General features: G+C 45.0%; 1 protein-coding gene and 1 pseudogene across 2 annotated transcripts; one reads left to right on the top strand and one right to left on the bottom strand.

Annotated features, from left to right (window-relative positions):
• Positions 1-1,821: 1,821 nt before the first annotated feature.
• ZNF354A (zinc finger protein 354A) lies at positions 1,822-19,460 on the bottom strand. Of its 2 annotated transcripts, XM_012451478.3 has the most exons (4): positions 19,305-19,460; positions 17,058-17,184; positions 16,043-16,138; positions 1,822-3,840 (listed from the first exon to the last, which is right to left on the bottom strand). In XM_012451478.3, the coding sequence occupies exons 1-4, from the start codon at positions 19,335-19,337 to the stop codon at positions 2,279-2,281; spliced, it is 1,818 nt and encodes a 605-aa protein (XP_012306901.2). In that variant the 5' UTR covers positions 19,338-19,460; the 3' UTR covers positions 1,822-2,278. The 2 variants fall into 2 exon arrangements, with proteins under 2 accessions (XP_012306901.2, XP_021531979.2); XM_021676304.2 differs by lacking the exons at positions 17,058-17,184; positions 19,305-19,460 and adding an exon at positions 14,473-14,581 and having other exon boundaries at positions 2,069-3,840; positions 16,043-16,132.
• LOC105716755 (ATR-interacting protein-like) lies at positions 19,362-25,586 on the top strand (annotated as a pseudogene).
• Positions 25,587-25,595: the final 9 nt, after the last annotated feature.

The following is a 25,595-nucleotide window of genomic DNA, read 5'->3' on the forward strand; positions in this document are numbered from 1 at the left end:
CTGTCATTGAGTTGACTTCAGAAGCATGGCTAGTGGCAGTGAGGCTGTCACTGATTTTTCAGACCATGTGTACTGATCCAAAGATCTAATTATCGGGGATTATCTATTTACAACTTGGGAATTTGGCCAAAAGAACAGTCTTTTCCTTTCTTTAATATGGAAAACAAGTACTTTTATTCTCACTTCCTTGTCTTCTCTCAAACATGTAGGAGAACGCATAAGAGATTGTTCAGCTCTTTATTTGTGGAGGTACGATTTCCAGCTTGTATTGCCACTTCAGCGATTTAAGTGCCAATTACTGAAGCAGAACAGTAGCTCTAAGTGCCGATGTTTCATTAATGGTGGGGAGAAACCCTGAATACATTTAAGGCATCCTAACAAAGTGAATACAGGATTCAGGACAAAAATCATTAAATACAGGACTTTTGGCAATCCTGAGTCAGCTTTCTTCTCAATGGAAAGCTTTCTTTGATGCCTCCAGGCTCTCTTGATGAGTCTTTTTTCATCCTGTGCATATCTTTACAACATTCTCATATTGCAACACAGTCATAACTTATTTGCCTATTAAAACAACAAAAACCACAATATAATCTGCTTGCTCATTTGCTAGTTCAACTCCATCCCCTTACCCCCAATTCATGGCTTCTTGAAGAAAAGCATGTCTTAAAACTTCTATAGTACCTGCTCCAAAGTTAAGAAGTATTTACTGCTATGAGGAAAAACTTGGGACTGCAACATACCCCCCCGCCAGCCCCTCACCCCGCCAAACTGGGACGGAGCCAAGAGACCAAAGAATGACTCAGACAAATCCAGTTTGATGAGTAGATGAGTTTATTAGGACTTCCATATAGTGCACTTCTGGATGGCAGCAGGACAGCTCTGGAAATCTGCACCACCTCGTACCTCTAACCTGTGTTAAAACTAATTTTCTGGCTCTTTGGCTAATGTGTGTGATTGGACTGTTTCCTTGGTGTGTTCTCAGATAGTCTGGGATGTTTGGGTCCTCAGGGACACTTGCTCCTTGGCTGGGAACCATGGCCTTTGCTTACTGCCCAGCCTTCAGGGTTCAAGCAGTAGATATAATCCCCTAAGTAACCTGGTAGGGGACCTGTCACACTACAATGAGTTTATGAAATAATTCACATCTTATTTGGGTTGCTATAACAAAATACCACATCATATTAGGTAACTAACAAAACATTTCTTACAGTTCTGGAGGCTGGGAAATCCATTTAAGGTGCTAGCAGGTTAGGTGACTAGTTATGGCCATCTTGATTCAAAGCAGCTTATCTTATTGCTGTGCCCTCACAAGGCTGAAGGGTAGAACAAGCTCCCTTGGGGCTCCCTGATAAGGGCACTAATCCCATTAATGAGGGCTCTGCCGTTACAATCTAATCACCTCCCCAAACATCCCACTTCAAATTACCATCACCTTGCAGGTTAGCATTTGGACATACGAATTTGGGGGAGACATAAACATTCAGACCCCAACAATGTCCTTTTCAAGAGTTTGCCACAAATGTTAGGTTTCTTCAAGTTCTTCTGATGTGTTGCTATAAATTTAAAAAATACATATTTAGTAGCTTTAAACCTGAAATAATTGCCTATTTTTCTTTTTAATAAAGTTCAGGGCATATAACTGGTACACCTTCCTAATAAATGATTTGAGAGAAATAAACCAAAGCCAAGTTAAGATATAGCTGAGTAGAAAATTCCCAATTCACAACTACTAGAATAAGAGACCCGATTTTTCTTTTTTAATGAAATCCATGCACAAGTTTGACATCAGGGTAGGAAAAGGACAAACCCCAGACACTGAGAGGTAGTTCATAATTCATTTTTATCTTTTATTTTGGTCCTTTAAAAAGGTACAATTTGATCAACTCATTTGTACGCTATTAAAATGTTATAAAAATATTACCAGTTTGGTGGTCTTCTAATTAGAATTCTAAAGCACGCCTCCCACCCACTTAGATGTTTCTGACGATCATGTGATGACATGTAGCATATACGTCTGTAGGAAGATGGAAAAAGCAAACCCATTTCAAAAATGGCCAAAGTCAATGTCTCCAATTGTAAATTCTTTATCTCAGGTTATTTTTTAAAGTGTCTGACAGGCACACTTTCCTTATAGCTATTACATAGTCAAGGTTTATCCATGGAATTAAATACCTAATGAGGACTATAGTTTTCATATCCATTACATTTCTTACATCACTCTCAAGGATGTATTCTCTGATGAGCTTTGGTTTAAGGCTTTCACATACAAATCTACTTTCTAGGGGTCCTCTTCGATATGAATTTTGTAATGATTAGTAAGGGATGACCTATGGTTGAAAAGTTTCCCACATGTATTACATTCATAGGGTTTCTCTCCAGTATGAATTCTCTGATGTGCAATACGTGATGAGCTTTGTCTAAAAGTTTTCCCACATGTATTACATTTAAAGGGTTTTTCTCCTGTATGAATCCTTCGATGTTGAGTAAGAGCTGAACTTTGGCCAAAAGATATCCCACATTCCTCACATCGATATGGTTTCTCCCCAGTGTGAATTCTCTGGTGATTACTAAGGGATGAGTTACACCTGAATGTTTTCCCACACTCGTTACACTTATAGGGTCTTTCTCCAGTATGCATTCGCTGATGCTGAATGAGCGCTGAACTCTGTCTGAAGGCTTTTCCACATACTTTACATTTACATGGTTTCTCTCCAGTATGAATTCGCTCATGAATAATAAGCGTCGAGTGGGAACTTAAGGCTTTACCACATTCATTACAATTATAAAACTTCTCTCCAGTATGGATTATTCGATGCCTATTAAGTCGTGAAATAGAAGTGAAGCCTTTCCCACATTCATTGCATCTATAGGGCTTTTCTCCAGTGTGAATTCTTTCATGTTGAATAAGAGATGCACTTTGACTGAAGGCTCTCCCACATTCACTACATTTAAAAGGTTTCTCTCCGGTGTGAATTCTCTGATGATAACGAAGGGATGAGCTAGACTTAAAGGTGTTGCCACATTCATTACATAAGTAGGACTTCTTTCTAGAATGAATTCTTTGACATCCAGAAAGGGATGTGTTGCAACTAGATGCCTTCCTACCTGGATTATATTTATAAGGGTTTTCTTCAGCATGAATTTTTTGATGTATAAAAAGGCCTGACCTTCGGCTGAAGGATTTACCACATTCTTTACATCTATAGGATTTCTCTACAGTATGTGTTCTTAGATGTTTATAAAGGGATGTACTGAGAGTAAAGGCTTTCCCACATTCTTTACATATGTAGGGTTTCTCTCCAGTATGTGTTATTTGATGTTGAATAAGAGCTGAACTTTGGCTAAAGGCTTTTGAACATTCTTTACATTTAAATAATTTCTCTCCACTATGGTTTTTCTCATGTTTACGAAGGGATGAAGTGTTAATGAAGGTTTTTTCACACATACTACATTTATAGCGTTTATCTGCTGTAATTTTTGGTTGACTAAGTAAATCTGAATTCTGTTTGAAGCTGTTTCCTTGTATTTCACATTTTGGTGGCGTTTCTTCTCTGGGAAGTATCTGTTGCCTAATAAGCACTGACTTTGGGCTAAAGTTTTGGCTCAATTCAGTATTTTTACGGCTTCTTTCTCTAGAGGGGATTTTTTTGAGGGTGGTTGAAATTATCTGAAAACTTTGCTTTTTGTCCTGCTTTTTCTCTAATCTGCTTTCATATATGTAAGGCTTTTCCAATTTTAAATCCCAAGGTCCATTCCTGTTGGATCTTTTCAGTATCAGTCCCTGAAATGAAGAGTCTTGTGTTTGTGTTGACTTTGTGGTTTTATGACTGCTCTTCAATCCTGGAGGGAAACAAAGAAGATGTTTCATGTGATATCATAGCATTTCACTACCGAGATTAAATGTGTACTTAAACTGACAGCAATTTAAGTACTAGAGTGAGGAAAGAATAAAGCAAACCCATCTAAAGAGGGTGAGAAAATAAGAGTGACCAGAATAATTGGCTAATGAAGAACAGAGAAAGGGGTTATAAGGGGAGCATGAGTTGAGAAAGGAAGTCTGGTGTTAAGATCCAAAACCCATGATGGAATCCTAATTTTTTTTTTGAGACAGTCTCACTCTGTCGTCCAGGCTGGAGTGCAGTAATGCAATCTTGGCTCACTGCAACCTCTGTCTCCCAGGTTCAAGCAATTCTTGTGCCTCAGACTCCTGAGTAGCTAGGATTACAGGCACACACCATCATGCCTGGCTAATTTTTGTATTTTTAGTAGAGATGGGGTTTCATCATGTTGGACAGGCTAGTCTTGAACTCTGGGCCTCAAGCAATTCGCCTACCTTGGCCTCCCAAAGTGCTGGGATTACAGGCGTGAGCTACCACGCCCAGCCTCTGTGTAATTATTCTTGATCTGGAAAGTCCCTCCACCCCATGTCAAATTCCTTTATATCTTTCAGATTCAGTTCAAAAATGGACTCTCTCAATCCTTTGACTCTGAGCAGCCACAGTTCATTCTCCTTACTATAGCACTTACCAGGGCATTAAACATATGTATTAATTTTATAGTATATACACGTTTATTGCAGTTATATATCTTTCTATGTCTGTATATATCTCACTTTCCTTTTCTAACATAACTGTTCTTCACAAGCAGATCAGCAGCATGCCCTATTTTCCTACAGATCCTCTTGACAGCACTCCAATTATATATAAAAGTTGTATGTTTTGTTAATGTGCCCTAATTACTTATATATTCCTAAACTTAATGTCAAATCGTCTTATGTATTTCATATATATATATGAATATGCATATATACACATACACATTTCAGAGATTAGAGAGGTTTCAGGGCCAGTTCAAACAGGAGGAACCTGTTATTGAATTAATCGACAAGAGGTACCACAAGGTAGGCCTAGAGCCAAGAGTTGCAAGCTAGGAAGGCAGACTATTAATGCACCAAGCAAGAGAGGCTACATGGGAGGGCTGAAAAGAGTCAAAGATCAACAAATAAGACAGGTATGAATATATAAGATAAAGCAAGGTTAACATGGAAAAGTAAAGAAAAGAACTGAAGAAATATTAAAATTGGATAAGAACACAATTCAGTAAATACTAAATTCTTTCAGGGGAATGGTTATGCACATAGTCCTAGCATTTTCTCCTGGGGTAGAGGTAACTGTTTAAAGGAACCATTTGTATCTCACTGTATTTGTGATTCCTATTTGACAGTCACTTTCACACCTCTGTACAACTTACTTCTGCTTAATAAACATAATACATTCTGCTTTCCCCTTTTCTTATTAGTGTTCACTTACTAGTTCCCTTTATGGATAACTCTTCTTCCATTCTTTCTTTAAATAATGGTATTCCCTAGGGTTTGGTTTCTTTTTTTTCCACTCCACACATGCTCCTTGACTAATTTTACATGACCCGTATCTTTATACTATTTAATGTAAGGGAAAGCAGAGTTTAATTTTATGCTTAACACCTTCCTAGTTCCTTTTCCATTTCAGTCTTGCTAAATTAAGTGATCAAATTGTAATACATTATTTGGGCCAAATATATGGAGGGGGCAGTGGCAAAATGAAGTGCTTTTCCCTGTGTGTATCAGCCATTGTTTCTAGGTTTAATACATGTGCTGGGAAGAAGGAAGCAAGATTCTGCAACTTGGATTATAGCTTGTAAGGCAACGATACAAACCTGTCTTAGGTCTAGTGTAAAGAAAGGCCCCTCACCTTTGCTAGAGCCCTGAGCATGGGGATCAGGTACTTAAGTGGTATTTTGTTTGCCACGAATTACTATTTCTATGGTAATCTCCTAACTAGTCTTGTCCTCTACCAATTCAGTCTCCACACTGCAGCTGGAATAATCTTTTTTTTTTGAGATACAGTCTCGATCTGTTGCCCAGGCTGGAGTGCAGTGGCATGATCTTCACTCACTGTAACCTCCACCTCCTGGGTTCAAGCAATTCTCCTGTTTTAGCTTCCTGAGTAGCTGGGATTATATGCACGCACCACCACGCCAGGTTTATTTTTGTATTTTTAGTACAGACAAAGTTTCACCATGTTAGGCTGGTCTCGAACTCCTGACCTCGTAATACACTCACCTTGGCCTTCTTAAGTGCTGAGATTACAGGGGTAAGACACCGTGCCTGACTAATCATTCTAAGATCAGTATTTTACTATGTTGCAAACTTCCTTAAAGTCCTCCAATAGATTTTCAATGATTCACATCTGAAGACCAGAGTCCTTAACATGGTGAATATGGTACGATCTGATCTGACCTTTGTCTACCTGTCCTCACCCCTTCTCCCCTGGCTTCTTGCCAGGTATGCTGAACTACATGCAGCTTCAGGAGCACTCCACGATTTTTCCTTGTTTATCTTTACATATGCTGGAGACATCCCTTCCATTTACAAATATTAAGTGCTTACCATGGGCCAGGTAATGTTCTGGGGAATGCAGATAATGTATTGAATAAGACAGGGTTCCAGCCTTCAAGGAGCTTATACCTTGGAGTGTGTACATGGGTGTGCACGTGTGTGTGCGTGTGCGTGCTAGGGAAGGAAGGGGGATGAAGGGACAAATAACAAGTACATACATAAAAGTCATATGAGTATCTGAAGAAAGTGCTCAAGAGCTCCCTGGGCAAAAGAACCAGCAAACACAAAAGCATGGTTGACTAAGGAATAGCAGAGACTGGATGGAGTAAAGTAAGAGGAGGGAAAACGGTGAAATGATAAAATATGAGTGAAGCAGGGCCGGGCACCATGGCTCATGTCTGTAATTCCAGCACTTTGGGAGGCCAAAGCAGGTGGATCACCTGAGGTCAGGAGTTCAAGACCAGTCTGGCCAACATGGTGAAACCCCGTCTCTACTAAATATACAAAAATCAGCCAAGTGTGGTGGTGGGCTCCTGTGATCCCAGCTACTCATGAGGCTGAGGTAAAGAATTGCTTGAACCCAGGAGGCGGAGGTTGGAGTAAGCCAAGATCACAACACTGCACTCCAGCCTGGGTGACAAGAGGGAGACTGCATTTCAAAAAATAAAAAAGTGGGGGACAAATGCTCTAGGGCCCAGGTCATGGTAAGGACTTTGGAATTTGCTATAAGCCTCAGAAGAAGCTACTAGGTAATTATGTGTTCATTTCTGAGTTGGCTGCTGTGTAGACCGACTATCCTGGGGCAACAGTGGAAGCAGGGAGGGGAGAGGTTACTGAAGAAGCTACAGCAGCTCTTCAGGTGAGAAAGCGCTGGAGGTACAGGTGACTACACCAGGCTGTATTGTGAAGGAAGAGCTTGCGGGACCAAGAATAATAAGACTCAGGACTCCCAGGACGTTGAGAAGGAAACAGGAAAGTTAGGGATCATGCCTAGGTTTCCAGTCAGAAGTCTGAGTGCTGGCAGCAGTCACCAAGAATAGGAAGACCAGGAAAGGGGCAAGTCTGAGGGAGCATTCTGTTTCAGGTTTGGTTGTGATGGCTGAGATGCCCTAACAGAGTTGCAGGAAGATATTGAAGTACTAGGTTGTATTTATCATTCTGGAGATCCGGGGAAGGTCAGAGCTACAGACAGGCATTTGGGAGTCAGCAGCATGTGGGTTTTGTTTAAAGCTGAAGAAACTGAAAGGAATCACTTGGACACATTTCAGTGGAGGTTAAAAATATCAGGAGAGTACAGTGTTCTTGAAGCCAAAAGAAGCAAGTACTTCAGGGAGGAGTGAATGATAATTGTGACAAATAATTTGAGGACTAAAAACTTATTCCTGATTGTGGTGAGATGGAGGTTGTTTGGGGTTTACAGTGCTTGCAGTGGAATCCTAAGAGGGACCAACTGCAGGGCAGAGGAAACAACGGGAGGTGAGAAAATAGAAACATTAAGAGTAGAAACCCTTAAAACAGTTTTTAAAGGAGAGTAAGAAAATGAGACATGAGGAGCTTTTATTTTTTTAACAGATATAATTACCTATCAAAAGTTCATTATCAAAACTCATTCCAACTCTAAAGTGCCAGTATTTTAGTCCTGAAATCATGTTTTTCACTGAAGCAGACGTGAGTTTTGGATTGTGGACATCCTAACTTTTCCTTATGATCTGTTTAAAATTTTTTAGAGGCCTACAACAAATAGGTCTCCTGAGGTACAATTCAACCTTTGCTTCCTCCCAGAATCAACCCCAGGCCCCAGCTACCTAATGAACAAGGTTAATACCTAGGTCAGAAGCTGAGAAGCCAGAATTATCTTGCTGATAGCCAGCTCCTGCTATTAGATCTAGACTCTCCTACCTGGACTCTTACTATACCTGGAGAGCGTTTCTTCAACCTCCTCTCTCTAGATGCTTTTATTCGCTCCCACACCTCCTGTATTATGACTATCTTGAAAAATACTTCACAGATTTCTTTCCAACTGCCTGTTAGAATTTCTACTTAAGTATCTTTCTTTTTAAATTCAGCCTGTCCAAATCTGAACCCAGAGCATTCCTTTTCAAATCTTTTTTTTATATGTTTTCCAGTTCAAAATGACATCATCATCTTTTCCGTTACTTTGCCATAAATTCTTAGTTTTATCTCAGAATTTTCTCTTCCCTAGGCAGTCATCAAAAATCTTTGTGTTTTTTTGAGAGACAGGGTCTTGCTCTGTTGCCCAGGCTGGAGTGCAGTGGTGCCATAATAGCTCACTGCAGCCTCAAACTCCTGGACTCAAGTGATTCTCCCACCTCAGCCTTCTGAGCAGCAGGAACCATAGGTGCACACTGCCAAGCTTGGCTAATATTTTTATTTTTTGTAGAGACAGGGTCTTGTTTTGTTGCCCAGTCTGCAAATTCTCTTAAATCTCATCACTAAAATGTCTCTAACAAGCCATCATGAATGTCTAAGTTGGTGATCTCCTTACTGTAGAGTGACTTGCTCCTGATCCTTAAGCCATTCCTTTGACCTGTTTCTCACCTTTCCAGTATTATTTCCCACTGAATTTATACTTCTTAATACACAGAATTGTTCTTATTTCAAAAAGCATTGGTCACTCCTTATTTACTAATTTGCCAAATATTTAAAAACACCTACTATGTATTAGGCTTTATCCTAGGCATCAGTAATATACAGTTCACTATGGATCCAAAAGGAACAGCTGGTTTCTTCAGGGAGTTTACAGTTTGACATTAGAAATAAAGATATTAATAGGTAATCACAATACAACGTGACTATTTTTACAATAGAAACATAAGCTAGAAATGGACGTGAATACGAGCATATTCAACTATCCTTAGACAGTGAGAATGCAGATAGAAAAGGGGTACAGCAGGTGACTGCTGGAGTGTTTTGTAAGAACTGACATATAAGATAGGATGTGAATGGAACCGCCCGCCACAGGCTAGATGAAGAGGTAGCACGAGGGCTGAAGGCAGCACCCAAATCTGAATGCAAGCCAGTTTTCCAGACTTATTTGCTGAAGTATCCATCCCTACCTTACCCTATAACTAGTCAGAATAATTGAAGCTCCACCTATCCAAATGTCACTTGCATTTGCAGTCTCATAAGGTTTCCTAGAGTCAGAGAACTCAGGGAGCAATCTGCTGGGAATTATATCTAAACCGTGATGGGGGTAGTATTGCCTATTTGTAAACATCCTCCACAATGTTTGTGTTGGTGGTAAAGAGAAAACCTCTTCTAGAAATTTTGTTGTGGTAACTCTTATTTTTAAAGCTTTTAACATAGAAATTTTCAGCATATGAAAAGTAGTGTGAATTGTACAATGAATCTCCAAGCCAGCTTCAATAACCACCAACACTGTTCTATTTATAACTTATTATGGGCTGAATTGTGTCACCCAAAAAAGGTATGAGGAACTCCTAACTTCCAGGACCTCAGAATGTGACCTTATTTTAAATCAAATTAAGATGAAGTCATTGGGGTGAGCACTAATCCAATGTGATTGCTGTCCTTGTAAAATGGGGAAATTTGGACACAGGCATCCAGAGGGAAAGATGATGTGAAGACACAGGGAGAACACAGTGTGAAGACAGAGGCACAGAGAGGACTGATGCAGCTGCAGGCCATGGAGCGTCTCCAAGCTGGCCATCACTACAAGCTAGAGGCAAGGAAGAACTCTACCCAGTCTCAGAGGGAGTAGGGCCTTGCGAATATCCTGATTTTGACCTGCAGCACCGTGAGACAACAGATCTCTACTGTTTTAAGCCATGAAACTTGTGGTACTTCAGTATGGAGCCCTAGCAAACTAATAGAAACCCTTACATCTCTTCCACTAGATTATGCTAAAGCAAATCCCAGACAGCAATTATTTCATCTGCAAAAACATCAAAACTGCTCTTATCACATCCATCAAAATTAACCCTATTGCTCACAATTACTTTTGCCCTTGGGATATATAGCTCTAGTAAGTCAAATTGCTACAACATAAAGGCAATTCAAGTAATACTTTCTGTGGCTAAGCCACCAACCTGGAACACAATTAGGGTTCTTTGTTTCATTTTGCTTTCAATATGAAGGGGGCACATTCTCATTTTTGTTTAATTTTGTTTTATAATCTTATAAAACATTTGTATAGGTCTGAAGTCAAAATTATGAGACCTCAAAAAGTTCTAGATTCTATCTCTGTTCCATTCTTTTTCTTCCTTCACCTTGTAGATAACCACTTTTATTAATCTCCTGTATTTTTTGATTTTATCTTTCTAAAAAATATATAATCATGCGCCACTTAGTGACTGGGATATGTTCTGAGATATGCGTTCTTAGTAATGTTGTCCTGTGCAGTCATCACAGAGTGCACTTACACAAACCTAGACGGTACAGGCTACTACACACCTAGGCTATATGCTATAGCCTATTGCTCGTTGGCTACACCCCATACAGCATGTTACTAAACTGAAAACTGTAGGCGACTGTAACACAATTGTAAGTATTTGCACATCTAAACATATTTAAACATAGAAAAGGGACAGAAAAATACAGTATTACCATCTAAGGGACCAACATCATATATGTGGGCCATCACCGACCGAAACATTATGTGGTCCATGACAGTATAAGCAAATACACACACATTTTTCTTTGTATGCTCTACCCACCTTTCTTAGGTAACAGTGCTATACTTACTGTTCTGTTCTGTACGTGTTCTCACATTCTGGAGATCAGCCCACAGTGGACCTTATACAGGTCTTCCTCATTCCACTTTACAGCTGTGTGGATGTACCACAGTTTATTATCTTGGAGTACCTTAGTTTAGTTCTAGGCCCCCAATTCTTCTCACTCTGCATCTTTCCACAGGAAACTTCAATTGTAGACTCATCCTCTAGGAAAGACATCTCCTGTACTCAACTCCCCCTTACAGACAGCCTGCTCAAAATAGCACCTTAGATGCCTCAAAGTCAACACACCTAAAACCAAACCCACGATTTTTCCCTCCGACCTGGTCAACCCCTTGTCTCTGTAAATGGTACCAGTTCTGAATCAAAACCTTAAGAGTTAACCTTAACATTTCTCTATTCCTCAGTCTCCTAATCTAATCAATTACCAAGACCTGTTTATTCTGCCATCTAAACCTGCCTCATATTCCTCTACTTTGCCCCGTCTACTGCTACTGTCCCATCGTAAGCCTTGCCTCCAATGTCATCTGCCTCTCCTGATTTTCCTTATAGTACATTTTACCTGTCTTCCCTATGGGTTCATTTCTCTGCCTGGCTTCCTGAAATGCTGGGGTTCCTCAAGATTTGGTCTCATGCTCTTTCTTACTCTTATTGTAATATGAACACTCTCCCTAGGCTAAGTCACTCTCCCCCATTATTTTAGTTACCTTATAATTAATCAGGGTCTCCCAAATTTACATTTCATGCTCAGTCTATACTTTGAGGTACAGTACCCCAAAATCAATACTACTTGTCATCACCATTGGGATAACTAGGTCAACCAAAAACAACTCAATTTAATTCCTCTAAAATCAGATTTATATCATCTCCAAATCTGATCTCCTTCTAGTGTTCCTATCTCATTGAATGACATCACCAACCATTACAGAACAAACCAGAAATCAAGCAAGCATCCCTGACAACAATCCCATCTCCCTTTAGTTTGTTTTTATTTTCTTTCTTTTTCTTTTTTAGACAGAGCCTTGCTCTGTCACCAGGCTGGAGTGCAGTGGTGCAATCTCAGCTCACTGCAACCTCTGCCTACTGGGTTCAAGCCATTATTCTGCCTCAGCCTCTGGAGTAGCTGAGACTACAGGCACGCGCCACTACGCCCAGCTAATTTGTGTATTTTTAGTAGAGACGGGATTTCACCATATTGGCCAGGATGGTCTCAATCTCTTGACCTCGTGATCTACCCACCTCTGCCTCCCAAAGTGCTGAGATTACAGGTGTGCGCCACCGTGACCAGCCTTTGTTTTTATTTTATTACCCCATCTCCTTTATCTTCCATGTCTAACAGAAGTCCTGCTGGCTTTATCTCCCAGATATCTCTGGGACTGGTTCACTTCTTTCTGTCCCTAACGCCGCTAACCTAGTTCAAGTTATTCATGCATTCATTGTATAACTGGAAGCCTACTCTGGCCAGGGACTGTTTTAGGTTTTCAGAAATGCGAGTGAATTAAAGAGGCAACACCTTCTACAGAAGCTAACGATGCAGAGGAAGATACAGATCATGAAGAAATAAGTACTATTACACAGTGCTAAGCACAGGGAGGGAAAATAAAGCATGCCGAGGACACAGTGTGGAGTCTGGAGGGCTGTGTGTCAGATGAGCTATGCCTGTGTGAGTAGAAGCCTGTGCAGCACAAGGAAGTGAGCCACATGGGCACATGACTGCCACAAAGAACAGTCCCAGACAGAAAAAAGCAGTGGCAGAAGCCCTAAGTGGAGGCCTGCTTGAACCTCCCTGACAAACTGCAGGGCTGCCAAGGGTAATTAGACGCCTCGAATAAAAGGCAGGGTAGAAGTAGTTGAGGGTGAAGAGGTAGCCAGGGTCAGACCAGGTAGTGTATTTCTCCCACAGAAGTGTTAAAAAGACAGACAAGTGTGGTTCCCATATCAAAAAATCTCAACTTTCTTCAGAGAGGAGAAAGCTTTCCCTAGCACAGGGGCTGTGGAGACCAAGGCTGCTGCCCTGCAGCTCCTCACTGGGCCCATGGCACAGCGGGCTATCACTGAGTCTTCTGGACATGACAAGCCCTGGCACTGCAGCTGTCAGCCTTTCCACATGGGCTGCATGCTGGTGCCAGCAGAACACAGCCTGGGCCTGCCCTGGGCTACTTATGGCTCCTCAGAGCCTGTGCTTGGCTCTCAAGCACCAACCAAACCTTGTGACAGAGTCCGTGGCTCCCTCGGGTGCCTGTTCTGCCTTCTCCTCTCTGGCTTTGCTTCTCCAGACCTTCACAAACACCATTTCTTAGGCGGAGCAACTCTCCGTATTCTCAGATCCTGGGCCCTGCCTCAGGGAAGCCTTTGCTGACGCCACCTGCCTGCTCTGTGCTCTCACAGCACCGACTGTCTTTCCCATGTGGTCCTCACTGGAACGCATCCTTCTATGCCTTGTGTGCAAAGAGTGTGTTCACCCTGTTCCCTCACTAGATCGTGTGCTCCAGGAGTGCAAGACCTGTGTCCCTTTCTGCCCAATTCTATACCACCAGTGCTCAGCAAGGATCACTCATCACTGACCAAAGGACAGCAAAGCCGTGGGTGAGGGTTCATCCTTGATCACCCACAGCCAGAGTCCCCCAGTTCAGCAGCTCTCAGTATCCAACTGCCACAATGGTCCCTCCCTGTTTCTCTCTTCTGATTACTCCTTGGACTCTGTCACCAATTCCTCCTGCTTAAGTGCCTCACAAATGCTGGTTTCCTGGGATTTAGGCCTCTCCTCAGCCCCCTACCCAGCTACCTCTAGGCTTCCAATGCCCCTGTCATGCTGATGGCTCCCTGACTTGAGTCTCGGCACTGTCACTTACCTGGCCTGTCACTTATACACCTGCCCACCAGCAATCTCCACCTACTTCACTTGCATCTCAAGTGAAATTCATCCCACACCCAACTCCTCCTGTACCCTGATCATGCAGGTGCCTCCTCGTCCCTCACAAACCATGGTAAGTGCCTTTGTCTGGTACCTTCCATGTCCTGCCTCCCTCCATGACTGCAATCGCTCTGCAAGGCTTCCTGCCTCTTGTTTTGCTTCACTTTTTTTTTTTGGAGATGGAGTCTTGCTCTGTCACCCAGGCTGGAGTGATGTGGCGCGATTGTGGCTCACCGGAACCCACCTCCCAGGTTCAAGTGATTCTCCTGCTTCAGCCTCCTGAGTAGCTGGGATTACAGACGCCCATCACCACGCCTGTCTAATTTTTGTATTCTTAGTAGATACGGGGTTTCGCCATGTTGGCCAGGTTGGTCACAAACTTCTGACCTCAAGTGATCCACCCACCTCAGCTTCCCAAAGTGCTGGGATTACAGGCATGAGCCACCACGCCTGGAGTTTTGCCTCACTTTCAGTCATGATGTGTGGGGATCGTTCCCATGTGAGACCCCTTGTAAGCTGGGTATCGCCATATGGTGAGCTTGAGCCCAGACACAGGCCTCGTTGGAGGAAGTCGAGCTATGGGAAAGTAAGAATTACAAGAAGGATTGACTTAAAAGAAAACTTTACTAGACGATTACAGGATGAGTTGTGGTCATGGAAGACATTGTGTTCCTGAAACAAACATACTTTATGACTTTGTTTTTTTACTTATGTGTAGAAACTCATTGTAAGGACAGAAACTCATTGTAAGGGTAGAAACTCATTATAAGGGTAGATAAATGTGTTTACTGCCTAGCTTGTGACTCCTGTAAATCGTTAACATAGATAGACATCTGTTCCCTTACCAAGATAATGAAAAGACACCTGACCCATCTAAAATATACCCGATTGTGTATCTAACTTTTCCATCATCCATATCTGATGTAAGTCAGTTTGTTAATTTACTTTAAGATTCTTTGTTCCCCTTTCATCTCCTGAAACAGCATTTTGGCTGACATAAGTCATCATGTATATAACTAGAACCCTGTGCACAATAAAGCTGCTGCTTAGGCATTGCCTATCCAGCCCTCCAAACCCCGTCTGTCTTTCTTTCTTCTCTTCCGCACACTCCCCCATTCAGGTTGGGATCTTCTTGCTGGCCAAGAGTCCCCGGCAGACGTGCCATTCCCGACAATGATGCTTCCAAAGTGACCATTCTTATAAATTCAAATCACATTAAGAATGTCATGAATATATTCTCTTTGTGAAAAATTAAAACGTTACATATAAATAACATTCTCTTTCATGGGACCCATCCTCCATCCTATTCCAAGTAACTAATGTCACCAGCTAAGTGTGTCCTCCTTAACATTCTCTCTGGGCTTACGTGTACATTACACATGCACATAATTTTCATTAAACATAAATGGTGACATCGTAAAAATGCTCTGTAACTTGCAGGGAGCTCTGTGCATGTCCCTGGGCTCTCGTTTTCAGGGTGGTGATGCTTGCCAGAGGAAGGACACACTGCTGTTCTTACACTGATGGAAGCTCAACTGTTTCTAATTCAGACCAATTTTTCTAAGATACCAAGGACCATATGATTCCCTGCCCAACTCCTTCAATGATTTCCAGGGCTCCGTGGGACAGTTTCCACCTCTCAGAACTGTGCCAAAGCACTCACCACGTGGCCCTTTCCTAGCTTTCTAGGCTATTTCCTCCCTTACCTCCTCCTTTTCCCAAATACACACCCTGAGCTCAGCCAGAGTGAATTATTCGAAATTCCTTAAATATACGATGTTTGCTTAATGAATACATGAAAATACAGCCCTCTCCTGAAATAACAGGGAAGAGCAAGAAGAGATTCTGGGAGATTTATGGTGAAGTGCTTACACGGGAATAATTGCATCTAAGAGCCTGGGCTTCCCTTTCCCCACCACTTCCGAAGGTCTGAGAATCCTCAAGGGAGTTTCCCAACCAACACTCCAGGCTGTACCTCCTTCTTATTAACCAGAGTTGCCTGCCACGATTCCCGGGCACCTTGGGCCACCCACTTACTTAGACAGGGGCTGCCAGAACTGTCTTTCTCCACCTTCCAGGGGTCTTCTCCTTGCTGCAACAGGGAGATCACTTTTGGTTTGGTAAACGGGAGCCCTGTACGCAGACAAAAAAGCAAAACAAAACAAATCAGGCTTTTTGTTTTGACAGTTATCCCAAATTTAAACACAAAACTCATAGGATGGTACAAAGAGCTTCTGTGTAGTGCTTCAGTTGTGCCCCCAGGAGGTAAGGGGGTAGGGTAAGGAAAAGACAAGTGATTTGTAGGACAGGACTTTGGCATAATTAATTATATGTTAACAAAATATAATATACATGCCGTATTGGTAATTAATAGTGTGCCATTAGCTTTCTACAGAAGAGGGAATGTTAGATACAGAGACTGATTAAAATTTGTAAGTAGGTTATTTATGAAAAGGATTATGTACAGGTAGTTTGTTTAAAAGGAGAAAACACTATCTGACTTCCTTTTAAGGATGGCAACATTCAGCAAACTACGGGCCATGGGCCAAATCCAGACCACTGCCTGTTTATGTATGGCCTTGTACAAAGAATGGTGGACAAAAAGAGAAATAAATATGTTACAGAGACCATTTTGAAGCCTAAAGTCTTTACTACGTGGCTTTTTATAGTCAAAGTTTGCTGATCCCTGGAAAAGACAAGTGGGAAAGGCAAGTGGTAGGCCTAGAATCTGAATGAAGCCCTCCTTGAGAGATGAGCAAACTACAGAACAATCATTGGGAAATGATGCCTGAAACATGAAGAAACTCTGAATGTGCAATTACATGAAGGGAGGGGAATGATTATCAATACCACCTCTTCCATTCCCAGACACAGGGGCAATTCAATGCCTGTAAGGAGGAGTATGTTTTTAATATTTATTTATAAAGATCTGATTTGTACAATCCTCAAACTCAGCTCAAGTTTTTCAATGACCAACCGCTTTTATTCAGGGAAGGGTGTGCTGAGATAGCCCAACTTTTGAATTCTGTTTCCAAAAGGGAAATTTCCTTACCCAGTGAGACCAGGTTCCTATAGTTTTCCAGCATCACATCCCGGTACAAGTTTCTCTGAGAAGGAGCCAGCTTCCTCCACTCATCCCGGGTAAAGAGCACAGCCACATCCTCGAATGTCAGGGACACCTGTAAGGACAAGCCGTTCCAGCTCACCCAGGACCACCCTCAGAGTGGAGAGGGCAGTGGTGGGGAAGACAGGCTACCCAAGAAATGCTTCTGATACTATTCAAGCTTCTGAAGGTTCCAGGTCATTCATTTAATGAACGACTGGCCAGTAACAAAGATATACTGAGCAGCACACAGTGAGAGCCAGGCCTTTTACAGTCACTGTAAGAGATGGGTAGAGGGATTACGGCTATCAGTGGAAGTGTTAATTAGAATATTCTTTCTGATGGTGATTTGATAATATATATTAGAAGACTTAAGTATCAATTACTGTTTGTACTGTAATGAACAGTGCAATAAAGTACACACACAAACATATTCATGTTTGTAAGAGCAAAAAAACCAGGAACAATTAAATACTTAATGATGGAGGTTAGGTTAAATAAGGAACTCTCTGTGTGCTTACTCAAGCTTAAGGACAGTAATGATGAAAAGTAAAACAGCTGTAATTTACTGAAGGCTTTCTACAGGCCAAGTACTGTTCTAAGAGCTTTATGTTAATTTGGAGGGTATAACCTTTATTTAATATTTACAACAATTCTGTGAAGCAGGTACTATTATTGTTACCACTTTACACAAGAGAAAAAGTCACAGACAGGATAAGCAATTTGTCCAGGTCACAGAGTCACTGACCAGCTTTGTGACTTGTGACTTGTACACATTTTTTTTTTCTTTGAGACAGAGTTTGGCCCTTGTTGCCCAGGCTGGAGTGCAATGGCATGATCTCGGCCCACTATAACCTCCGCCTCCTGGGTTCAAGCGATTCTCTTGCTTCAGCCTCTCAAGTAGCTGAAATTAAAGACACCCACCAACATGCCTGGCTAATTCTTGTATTTTTAGTAGAGATGGGGTTTCACCATGTTGGCCAGGCTGGTCTCGAACTCCTGACTTCAGGTGATCTGTCTGCCTCAGCCTCTCAAAGTGCTGGGATTACAGGCGTGAGCCACTACAGCCAACTGACTTGTACAAATTTTTTATCCTCTCTGTGACTGTGTTTTTTCCTGTGTAATTCAAATCCAGGCAGATGTCTGACTGAGCCTCCATTCTTAACTACTCTGTAAAACTGCCTTTTAATGTCTGCCCCTTAGCATTAAGAAATAAAGGTGGACAGTGATGATGGTTGCACAACAATGTGAAAGTATTTAAGATGCCACTGAATTATACACTTAAAAAATTAAAACCGTAGGCCGGGCGCAGTGGCTCATGCCTGTAATCCCAGCACTTTGGGAGGCCGAGGTGGGTGGATCACGAGGTCAAGAGATCAAGACCATCCTTGCCAACATGGTGAAACCCCATCTCTACTAAAAATACAAAAATTAGCTGAGCGCAGTGGCGCGTGCCTGTAGTCCCAGCTACTCGGGAGGTTGAGGCAGGAGAATTGCTTGAACCCGGGAGGCGGAGGTTGCAGTGAGCCGAGATCACACCACTGCACTCCAGCCTAGCGCCTGGCAATGGAGTGAGACACTGTCTCAAAAAAAAAAAAAAATTAAAACGGTAAATTTTATGTTATATATTTTTTGCCACAATTTAAAAAAAGGTTAAAATGGTAAAATACATACATACATATACACACAAATAAATGCGTATAGAAAATGATTCGGGCTGTATACAGTGGCGCACACCTGTAATCCAGCATTTTGGGAGGCTGAGGCGGGTGAATTACCTGAGGTCAGGAGTTCGAGACCAGCCTGGCCAACGTGGTGAAACCCCGTCTTTACTAAAAACACACAAAAAAGACGGGTGTGGTGGTGGTCGCCCGTAATCTCAGCTATTTGGGAGGCTGAGGTATGAGAATTGCTTGAACCCGGGAGGCAGAGGTTGCAGTGAGTCGAGATCGTGCCACTGCCTGGGTGAAAGAACGAGACTCAGGAAAAAAAAAAAAAAAAGAAGAAGAACCACCAAGACATATAGATGGGGAAGGTGGGTGGTTCTCCTCACATAATCTACCACTGATGGGGGCGGACCAGCTCCTCCAAAGGAAAAGGACTTGGGCGCCATCCTGGCTGAAGATGGTTCCGGGTGAGGAACTTCAATTAGTGGGAAAATCTACCCACTGGGATCTGAGAGGGCGATGAGCTCACCTGGGGCCTCGCTTCCCGCTGCCCAGCAGCCATGTCCTCTTTCTGGGCTCTTTCCTGATGACCGTGCAGTCTTCAGAAGGCCGATCTGAGGGGAAAAAAAGGAGCCAAGAGGAAGCCCCTTCTTGCTTTCCAGCCCTGGGATCCTCAGCTCTGGATCCGACCCCGTGCGCCCTCAGAGGGAGGAGCCAAGAGCCCGCGGAGAAGCAGCGCTGGGCCGCCTGTTCAGGCCCAGGTCTCGACGGCTTCGGGCTTCCAGACGGGATGCTGGACCCGCGGCAGCAGCAGCAAGCTGAGCCCGCTAGGACCAGGGCCCACCCCGAGCCGCTGAGTCCCTCGGCGCCAGGTGGCACTGCCAGGACCCACTGCACCGCTCAGGAAACTGAGGTAGCGCCAGGGCACCTGCCCCGTTCACGCCCCTACAAGGCTGGCCCGGGATTCCCAACACGACGGCCCCGGGGACGACTTCCCTCCACCTAAAGCCTTTTTCCACCTGGTTCCTCTGCCTCCCGCCAAGGAATCATCTCCCGACTTCCACAGAAAACGGCTTTGAAGAGGAAAGCGTCAGGTGTCCCGAGTAGGGGGGGGCGGCACCGCTGGAGACAGACACGGAAACCGGGGACCCAGCTGCGTCCGCCCTGCGCTCGGGGTCCCAGCGCCCCGAGTCCGCGAGGCCCACACGGCGCGGACAGGGCGGACCCCGGAGTAAATGCCTGTCCCCGCATCCACTGCGGGCGGCTGCTAGCCCGACGCGGGGGCACCGGCAGTGGCGTGGTGCGGCCCGCTGGGGACGAGAGTCCAGGGCCCGAAGCGGGGGCCGGTGACAGACGCGGGGGTGCCCGCCCGCGCCCACAAAGGCCCTCGGAGCCGCGGCCACCGCAGGTCGTCCCCGTGCCCGGCGCCGCCTCCTCCCGGCCCGCTCGCCTCTGTCGCTCACCTCCCCAGACTAGGGCGTTCCCGGGCCTCGCCTCCCGGCCGCGCGCCGCAGGCGGGAGGCTCAGGAACCAACCGGCCCGGCTACAGCGGCGCGACCCGGCTCCGCCCCGGCGGCGTCAAGCCGAGAGCGGCGCGCCAGCGACCAGGAGGGGCGGGGTGGCCGCTGAGGCCTCTGGGAAATGGAGTCCACGGGAGGACGCTGGCCTTCTGGGAAGTGTAGTTCCACGCGTTTGAGGCGGGGTCCTGGCTGAGCCGTTAGGCGCCAACACGCCACGAGAGGGCCCCTGTGAGCTGTCGGGCCTCGGGTTCCTGGTTCTTCGGAAGAGAAGGGGAGGTTCGCAGAGGAAGTAACTTGCAACTCTGTGTCTGTGTGAATTTCGGAGAGGGCGTGGGCGGCACCAGACAACCGCCCAGAATAGACCCATTTCCCCTCAGCTATTAACCAGAGAGGCAGTTAGCACCTGCAGTGCAGCAAGCACAGTTGCAAGTGGTTTCAAATGTATCAATGAATGAAACAAACGTCATTGCCGTGGAGAACATTTTTTGTGGGGTAGGAAGCAGACAATAAGCCATAAACATAAAGCATTTTGGGGGATAAATGTGACGAGACAAAGGGTATGTGGACGGGTTTCCTCGCTGAGGTGAGAGTGGGCGAGGACTCGCAGGGGGGGGGGGGGGAGGTTCCAGCTACTGTGAAGACGATGGATGGGTATGTGTATATATATATATAAATTGTACTTTAGGCTCTGGGGTACATGTGCACATCTGCATCCTGCAGGATTGTTGCATAGGTACATACATGCCCTGGTGGTTTGCTGTCTTCACCCCCGCTCCATCGCCTATATCAGGCATTTCTCCCAGTGTTATCCCTCCCTGTCCTCCCTGCCCCCCACTGTCCCTCCCCTCCCCTCCCCTCCACGCCCCCCACCTCCTCCACCTAGCCCAGTGAGTGTTCTTTCCTTCCCTGTGCCCAAGTGTTCTCATTGTTCCCCCCCCCCCCCCCCCCGCCTATGAGTGAAAACATGCGGTGTTTGGTTTTGTGTTCCTGTATCAGTTTGCTGAGAATGATGGTTTCTGTATTCATCCATGTCTCTAAAAGAAGACATTTAAGCAGCCAACATATGAACAAATGCTCATCATCATTGGTCATTGCAAATCAAAACCACATTGAGTTATTATCTCACACCACTTAGAATGGTGATCATTAAAAAATCTGGAGACAAGAAAAATAAAAAATAAAAAAATTCTGGAGACAACAGATGCTGAAGAGGATGTGGAGAAATAGGAACACTTTTACACTGTTGGTGGGAGGGTAAATTAGTTCAACCATTATGGGAGACAGTGTGGTTATCCCTCAAGGATCTAGAAATAGAAATTCCATTTGACCCAGCAATCTCATTACTGTGTATATACCCAAAGGATTATAAATCATTCTATTATAAAGACATATGCACACATATGTTCGTTGCATGCTGTTTACAATAGCAAAGACCTGGAACCAACCCAAATGTCCATCAATGATAGACTGGACAAAGAAAATGTGGCACATATACACCATGGAATACTGTGAAGCCATAAAAAATGACGAGTTCGTGTCCTTTGTATAATTTGATACCAGTTGTCTATTTTGGCTTTTGTTGCCAATGCTTTTAGTGTTTTAGTCATGAAGCCCTTGCCTGTGCCTATGTCCTGAATGGTTTTGCCTAGGTTTTCTTCTAGGGTTTTTATGGTGTTAGTTCTTATGTTTAAATCTTAATCCATCTGGAGTTAATTTTTGTATAAGGTGTAAGGATGCTCCTACATTGGATGCATATATATTTAGGATAGTTAGCTCTTCTTGTTGCATTGATCATTTTACCATTATGTAATGCCCTTCTTTGTCTCTTTTGATCTTTGTTGGTCGAGTTTCTGCTTTCTGCCCATGGCTAGCCAGTTTTCCCAACACCATTTATTAAACAGGGACCCTTTCTCTGTTGCTTGTTTTTGTCAGGTTTGTCAAAGATCAGATGGTTGTAGATTTGTGGTGTTGCTTCCAAGGCTTCGGTTCTGTTCCATTGGTCTATGTAAGGCCGGCTGCCTCACCGGGAGTTAAATGGACACACTTATCTCTCCCTGTGCCAGCCTCTCCATGCTGGCTCCCCACACCCACTCCTATCTGGTCTCTATGCAGGCTCCACACACCCACTCCTGCATTCCTCACTCAACCCCTTCAAAATTTAAAAAGCCCGCCAAAGATTTGTCCAACAGCAGCTTAACATTGACCTCCCCAGCCGGTCAACCCACCAGTAGTCCCGCCTGGCAACCAATGGCAGCTCGCCTCATCAGCACCTTGACTTCCCCTCACTAATGAAACTGTCTGCTCTCTGTTTCCCTAATAATCAATCAACCCTCCTCACCAATGAAGCTGTCTGCTCTTTGTTTCCCTAAAGACCAATCAATTACCTCCACTCCCTATAAAACCCTGCACCCTGAGAAGCCCAGTGTGACTTCTCTGGCCCCTTCCCAGACCACAGAACCTCTCCCGGGAGCTGAATAAATTGGATTCTCATTTTCTCACACTGGCCTCAGTTTCCTCATTTTGACTCAGCAATATACCTTACAGTAATTAGGTCACTCATAGGTGGAGGAGCGTGTACCTACCGTGGGAGTGCCGCACAGTGCACCTGACTTCCCCGGCACACACTGGTCCCCTGACTGGTGCAATCTTGGCTCACTGCAACCTCTGCCTCCCAGAGTGATTCTCCTGCCTCAGCCTCCCAAGTAGCTGGGATTACAGGCACCCACCATGCCCACCTAATTTCATATTTTTAGTAGAGATGGAGTTTCACCATGTTGGCTAGGATGGTCTCGATCTCCTAACCTCGTGATCCACCCACCTCAGCCTCCCAAAGTGCTGGGATTACAGGCGTGAGCCACCATGCCCTGCCTGTTTTCATTTTTGGTTCATTCATTCATTCAACATACTCACTGAACAGTCTTCCATTATGAACAAAAAGGTACTGGTCTTGGAAGCGTTCAACAGTCAGAGGAGACAATCAGCCATAAACATAGTATGTAAGAAAATTAAATATAAGTAAGTGCTGTGGAAAAAAGAAAACTTGGAGCAGGCTAAAAGAACCAGGGGTGAGGGTCAGGCGTGGTGGTTCACACCTATACTCCCAACACTTTGGGAGGCCAACGTGGGCGGATTGCTTGAGTTCAGGAGTCTGAGACCAGCCTGAGCAACAGAGCAAGACCTTATCTCTACAAAAAAAAAAAAAAATGCAAAAATTAGCCAGGCATGGTGGCATGTGCCTATAGGTGCAGCTACTTGGGAGGCTGAAGCAGGAGGATCACTTAAGCCTGGAAGATGGAGGCTGCAGTGAACTGTGATTGTGCCACTGCACTCCAGCCTAAGTGACAGAGCAAGATCCCATCTCTAAAGAAAAAACAAAAAAAAGACTGGGGGTTGGGGTGTCAGGCTGCAGAATTAAATGGGTGGCTGGGGCTGGCCAAGAAGGGGAGACCTGAGCCGAGACGGGAGGAGGTGAGACGAGAGATGTAGGGAGGCAAAGCCCCTGGGGGAGGCTCACCGCATGACCGCAAAAAGGACAGGAGAGGTGTGATCAAGAGAGAACTCAGGCCCCTGCAAGCCACCATAAGGACTCCGGGCTCTTACTCTGGGAGAACTATGGAGATGTTCCATGGTTTTGAGCCCAGAGAAGTGACTTGATCTGACACAGTTTAAATACATCACTTTGGATTCAGTGTTGAGGATACACTGCAGGGGAGGAGGGAGAAACAGCTATCTGGCAAGAGAGGGTGTTGAACAACGAGAACACATGGACACAGGGAGGGGAGCCTCACACACTGGGGTCTGTTGGGGGGAAATAGGGGAGGGACAGCGGAAGGCAGCAAATAACGCTGCCATGTGTGTACCTATGCAACAATCTTGCATGTTCTTCATGCCATAGCAGAAAAATAAAGTACTTTCATATAGCGGCCCATCATCAGGATTGTTCTTTGGGAGACTATATTATGTCGTATTCAGCTGTTATGGAGTTTAAAAGCACAATGTGAACATCAGGCTTTTGGCTTATTTTAAATGTGCCAACAGACACATTTAAAAGCAGTCTGAACATAGTCTTCCGTGACCTGGGCGAGTGTGGTGACAAAGGACAGGTAGATGGAGACGCAGCAGAGGGAGGCAGAAGGGCCTTCCCACTCCGCCAGCTTCCTGGGGCCGTGCATTTCCTTCCCCTTGTACAGTTCTTTGTCGGCTTACACTGCCAGGCCCCGCAGGACTTGGCAGCTGCTAAGAGAAGCGGAGCACCTGGGGACTCACCGACACATTCCTCCTGCGTGAGCTCTGGGGTGGAGGCCAACCCTGAGGACTCAGTGTGCATCCTGGAAGGCTTCTCTGTGACTGCACTCAGCATTCTTCAGCACCTGGTGTGCCACAGCGGAGCAGTCGTCTGCCTATTACTGTCAGGAGTGGGGGCAGATTCTGCTGCTGGGGAAGGAAACAAGAGCCTGGTTCACAGGCGTAGTGATGGAGATATGACCTCAGCCCCAGTGGGGGTTGCTGATGACCAAGGACGGCACCCACTGTTGAAGATGCTTCTTCACCTGCTGGCTTTCTCTTCTGCAGCAGCAGGTCACCTTCAAGCCAGTGTCCTGAGCCAGTGCCTTAAGGTTTTGGTGAAATTAGCCAAAAACACTTCCTCTGATTTCTTGCCCAGGTTCCAATGTGTGTTCCAAGTGCTGCCAAAGTGCCTCAGCGCAGAGACACCCCTGCCTGGCGTGCTGCTGGCTGCTGAGCTCCCTTCCCTTCTGGCGGACCGCGAGGGGCTGGTGCCTCAGCTCTTCCCATTCGGAAGGCTGCCTCCTGCTGCTGCTGCACATGGCACATCACATCACGGCCTGACAGAGTGGCCTCGGAGACACAGTGGCTTGAGCTAGAGCAAGAGGTGGTGTGGCTCCTGGCCAAGCTTGGTGTGCAGAGCCCCTTGCCCCCAGTCACTGGCTCCAACTGCCAGTGTAATGTGGAGGTGGTCAGAGCACTCACGGCGATGTTGCAGACAGTGGCTGACAGTGCGGAGGGCAGGGGGGTCCCCAAGGACCGACCAGCAAAGGCGGACAGTGCGCTGTCTGCGGGACACGGTGCTGCTGCTGCATGGCCTGTCCCAGAAGGACAAGCTCTTCATGACGCACTGCGTGGAGGTCCTGCATCAGTATGACCAGGTGATGCCGGGGATCAGCATGCTCATCTGAGGGCTTCCTGACGTGACCGACTGTGAAGAGGCAGCCCTGGACGACTTCTGTGCCGCGAAGACCGATGTGGATGACCCCGAGGTGGAGTGTGGCTGAGGCCGCGAG

The sequence above is a fragment of the Aotus nancymaae genome, unplaced genomic scaffold, assembly GCF_030222135.1.
Source record: "Aotus nancymaae isolate 86718 unplaced genomic scaffold, 86718_ANA_hifiasm-v0.15.2.pri h1tg000015l_1, whole genome shotgun sequence".
NCBI lineage: Eukaryota > Metazoa > Chordata > Mammalia > Primates > Aotidae > Aotus > Aotus nancymaae.

Excerpts from the sequence above, each read along its gene's own strand:
- ZNF354A (XM_012451478.3), bottom strand. The coding sequence starts at position 19,337 with ATGGCTGCTGGGCAGCGGGAAGCGAGGCCCCAG. Across the intron at positions 17,185-19,304 it reads AGCGGGAAGCGAGGCCCCAG|GTGTCCCTGACATTCGAGGA; the intron begins GTGAGCTCATCG and ends TTGTCCTTACAG. Across the intron at positions 16,139-17,057 it reads TAGGAACCTGGTCTCACTGG|GGCTCCCGTTTACCAAACCA; the intron begins GTAAGGAAATTT and ends GTCTGCGTACAG.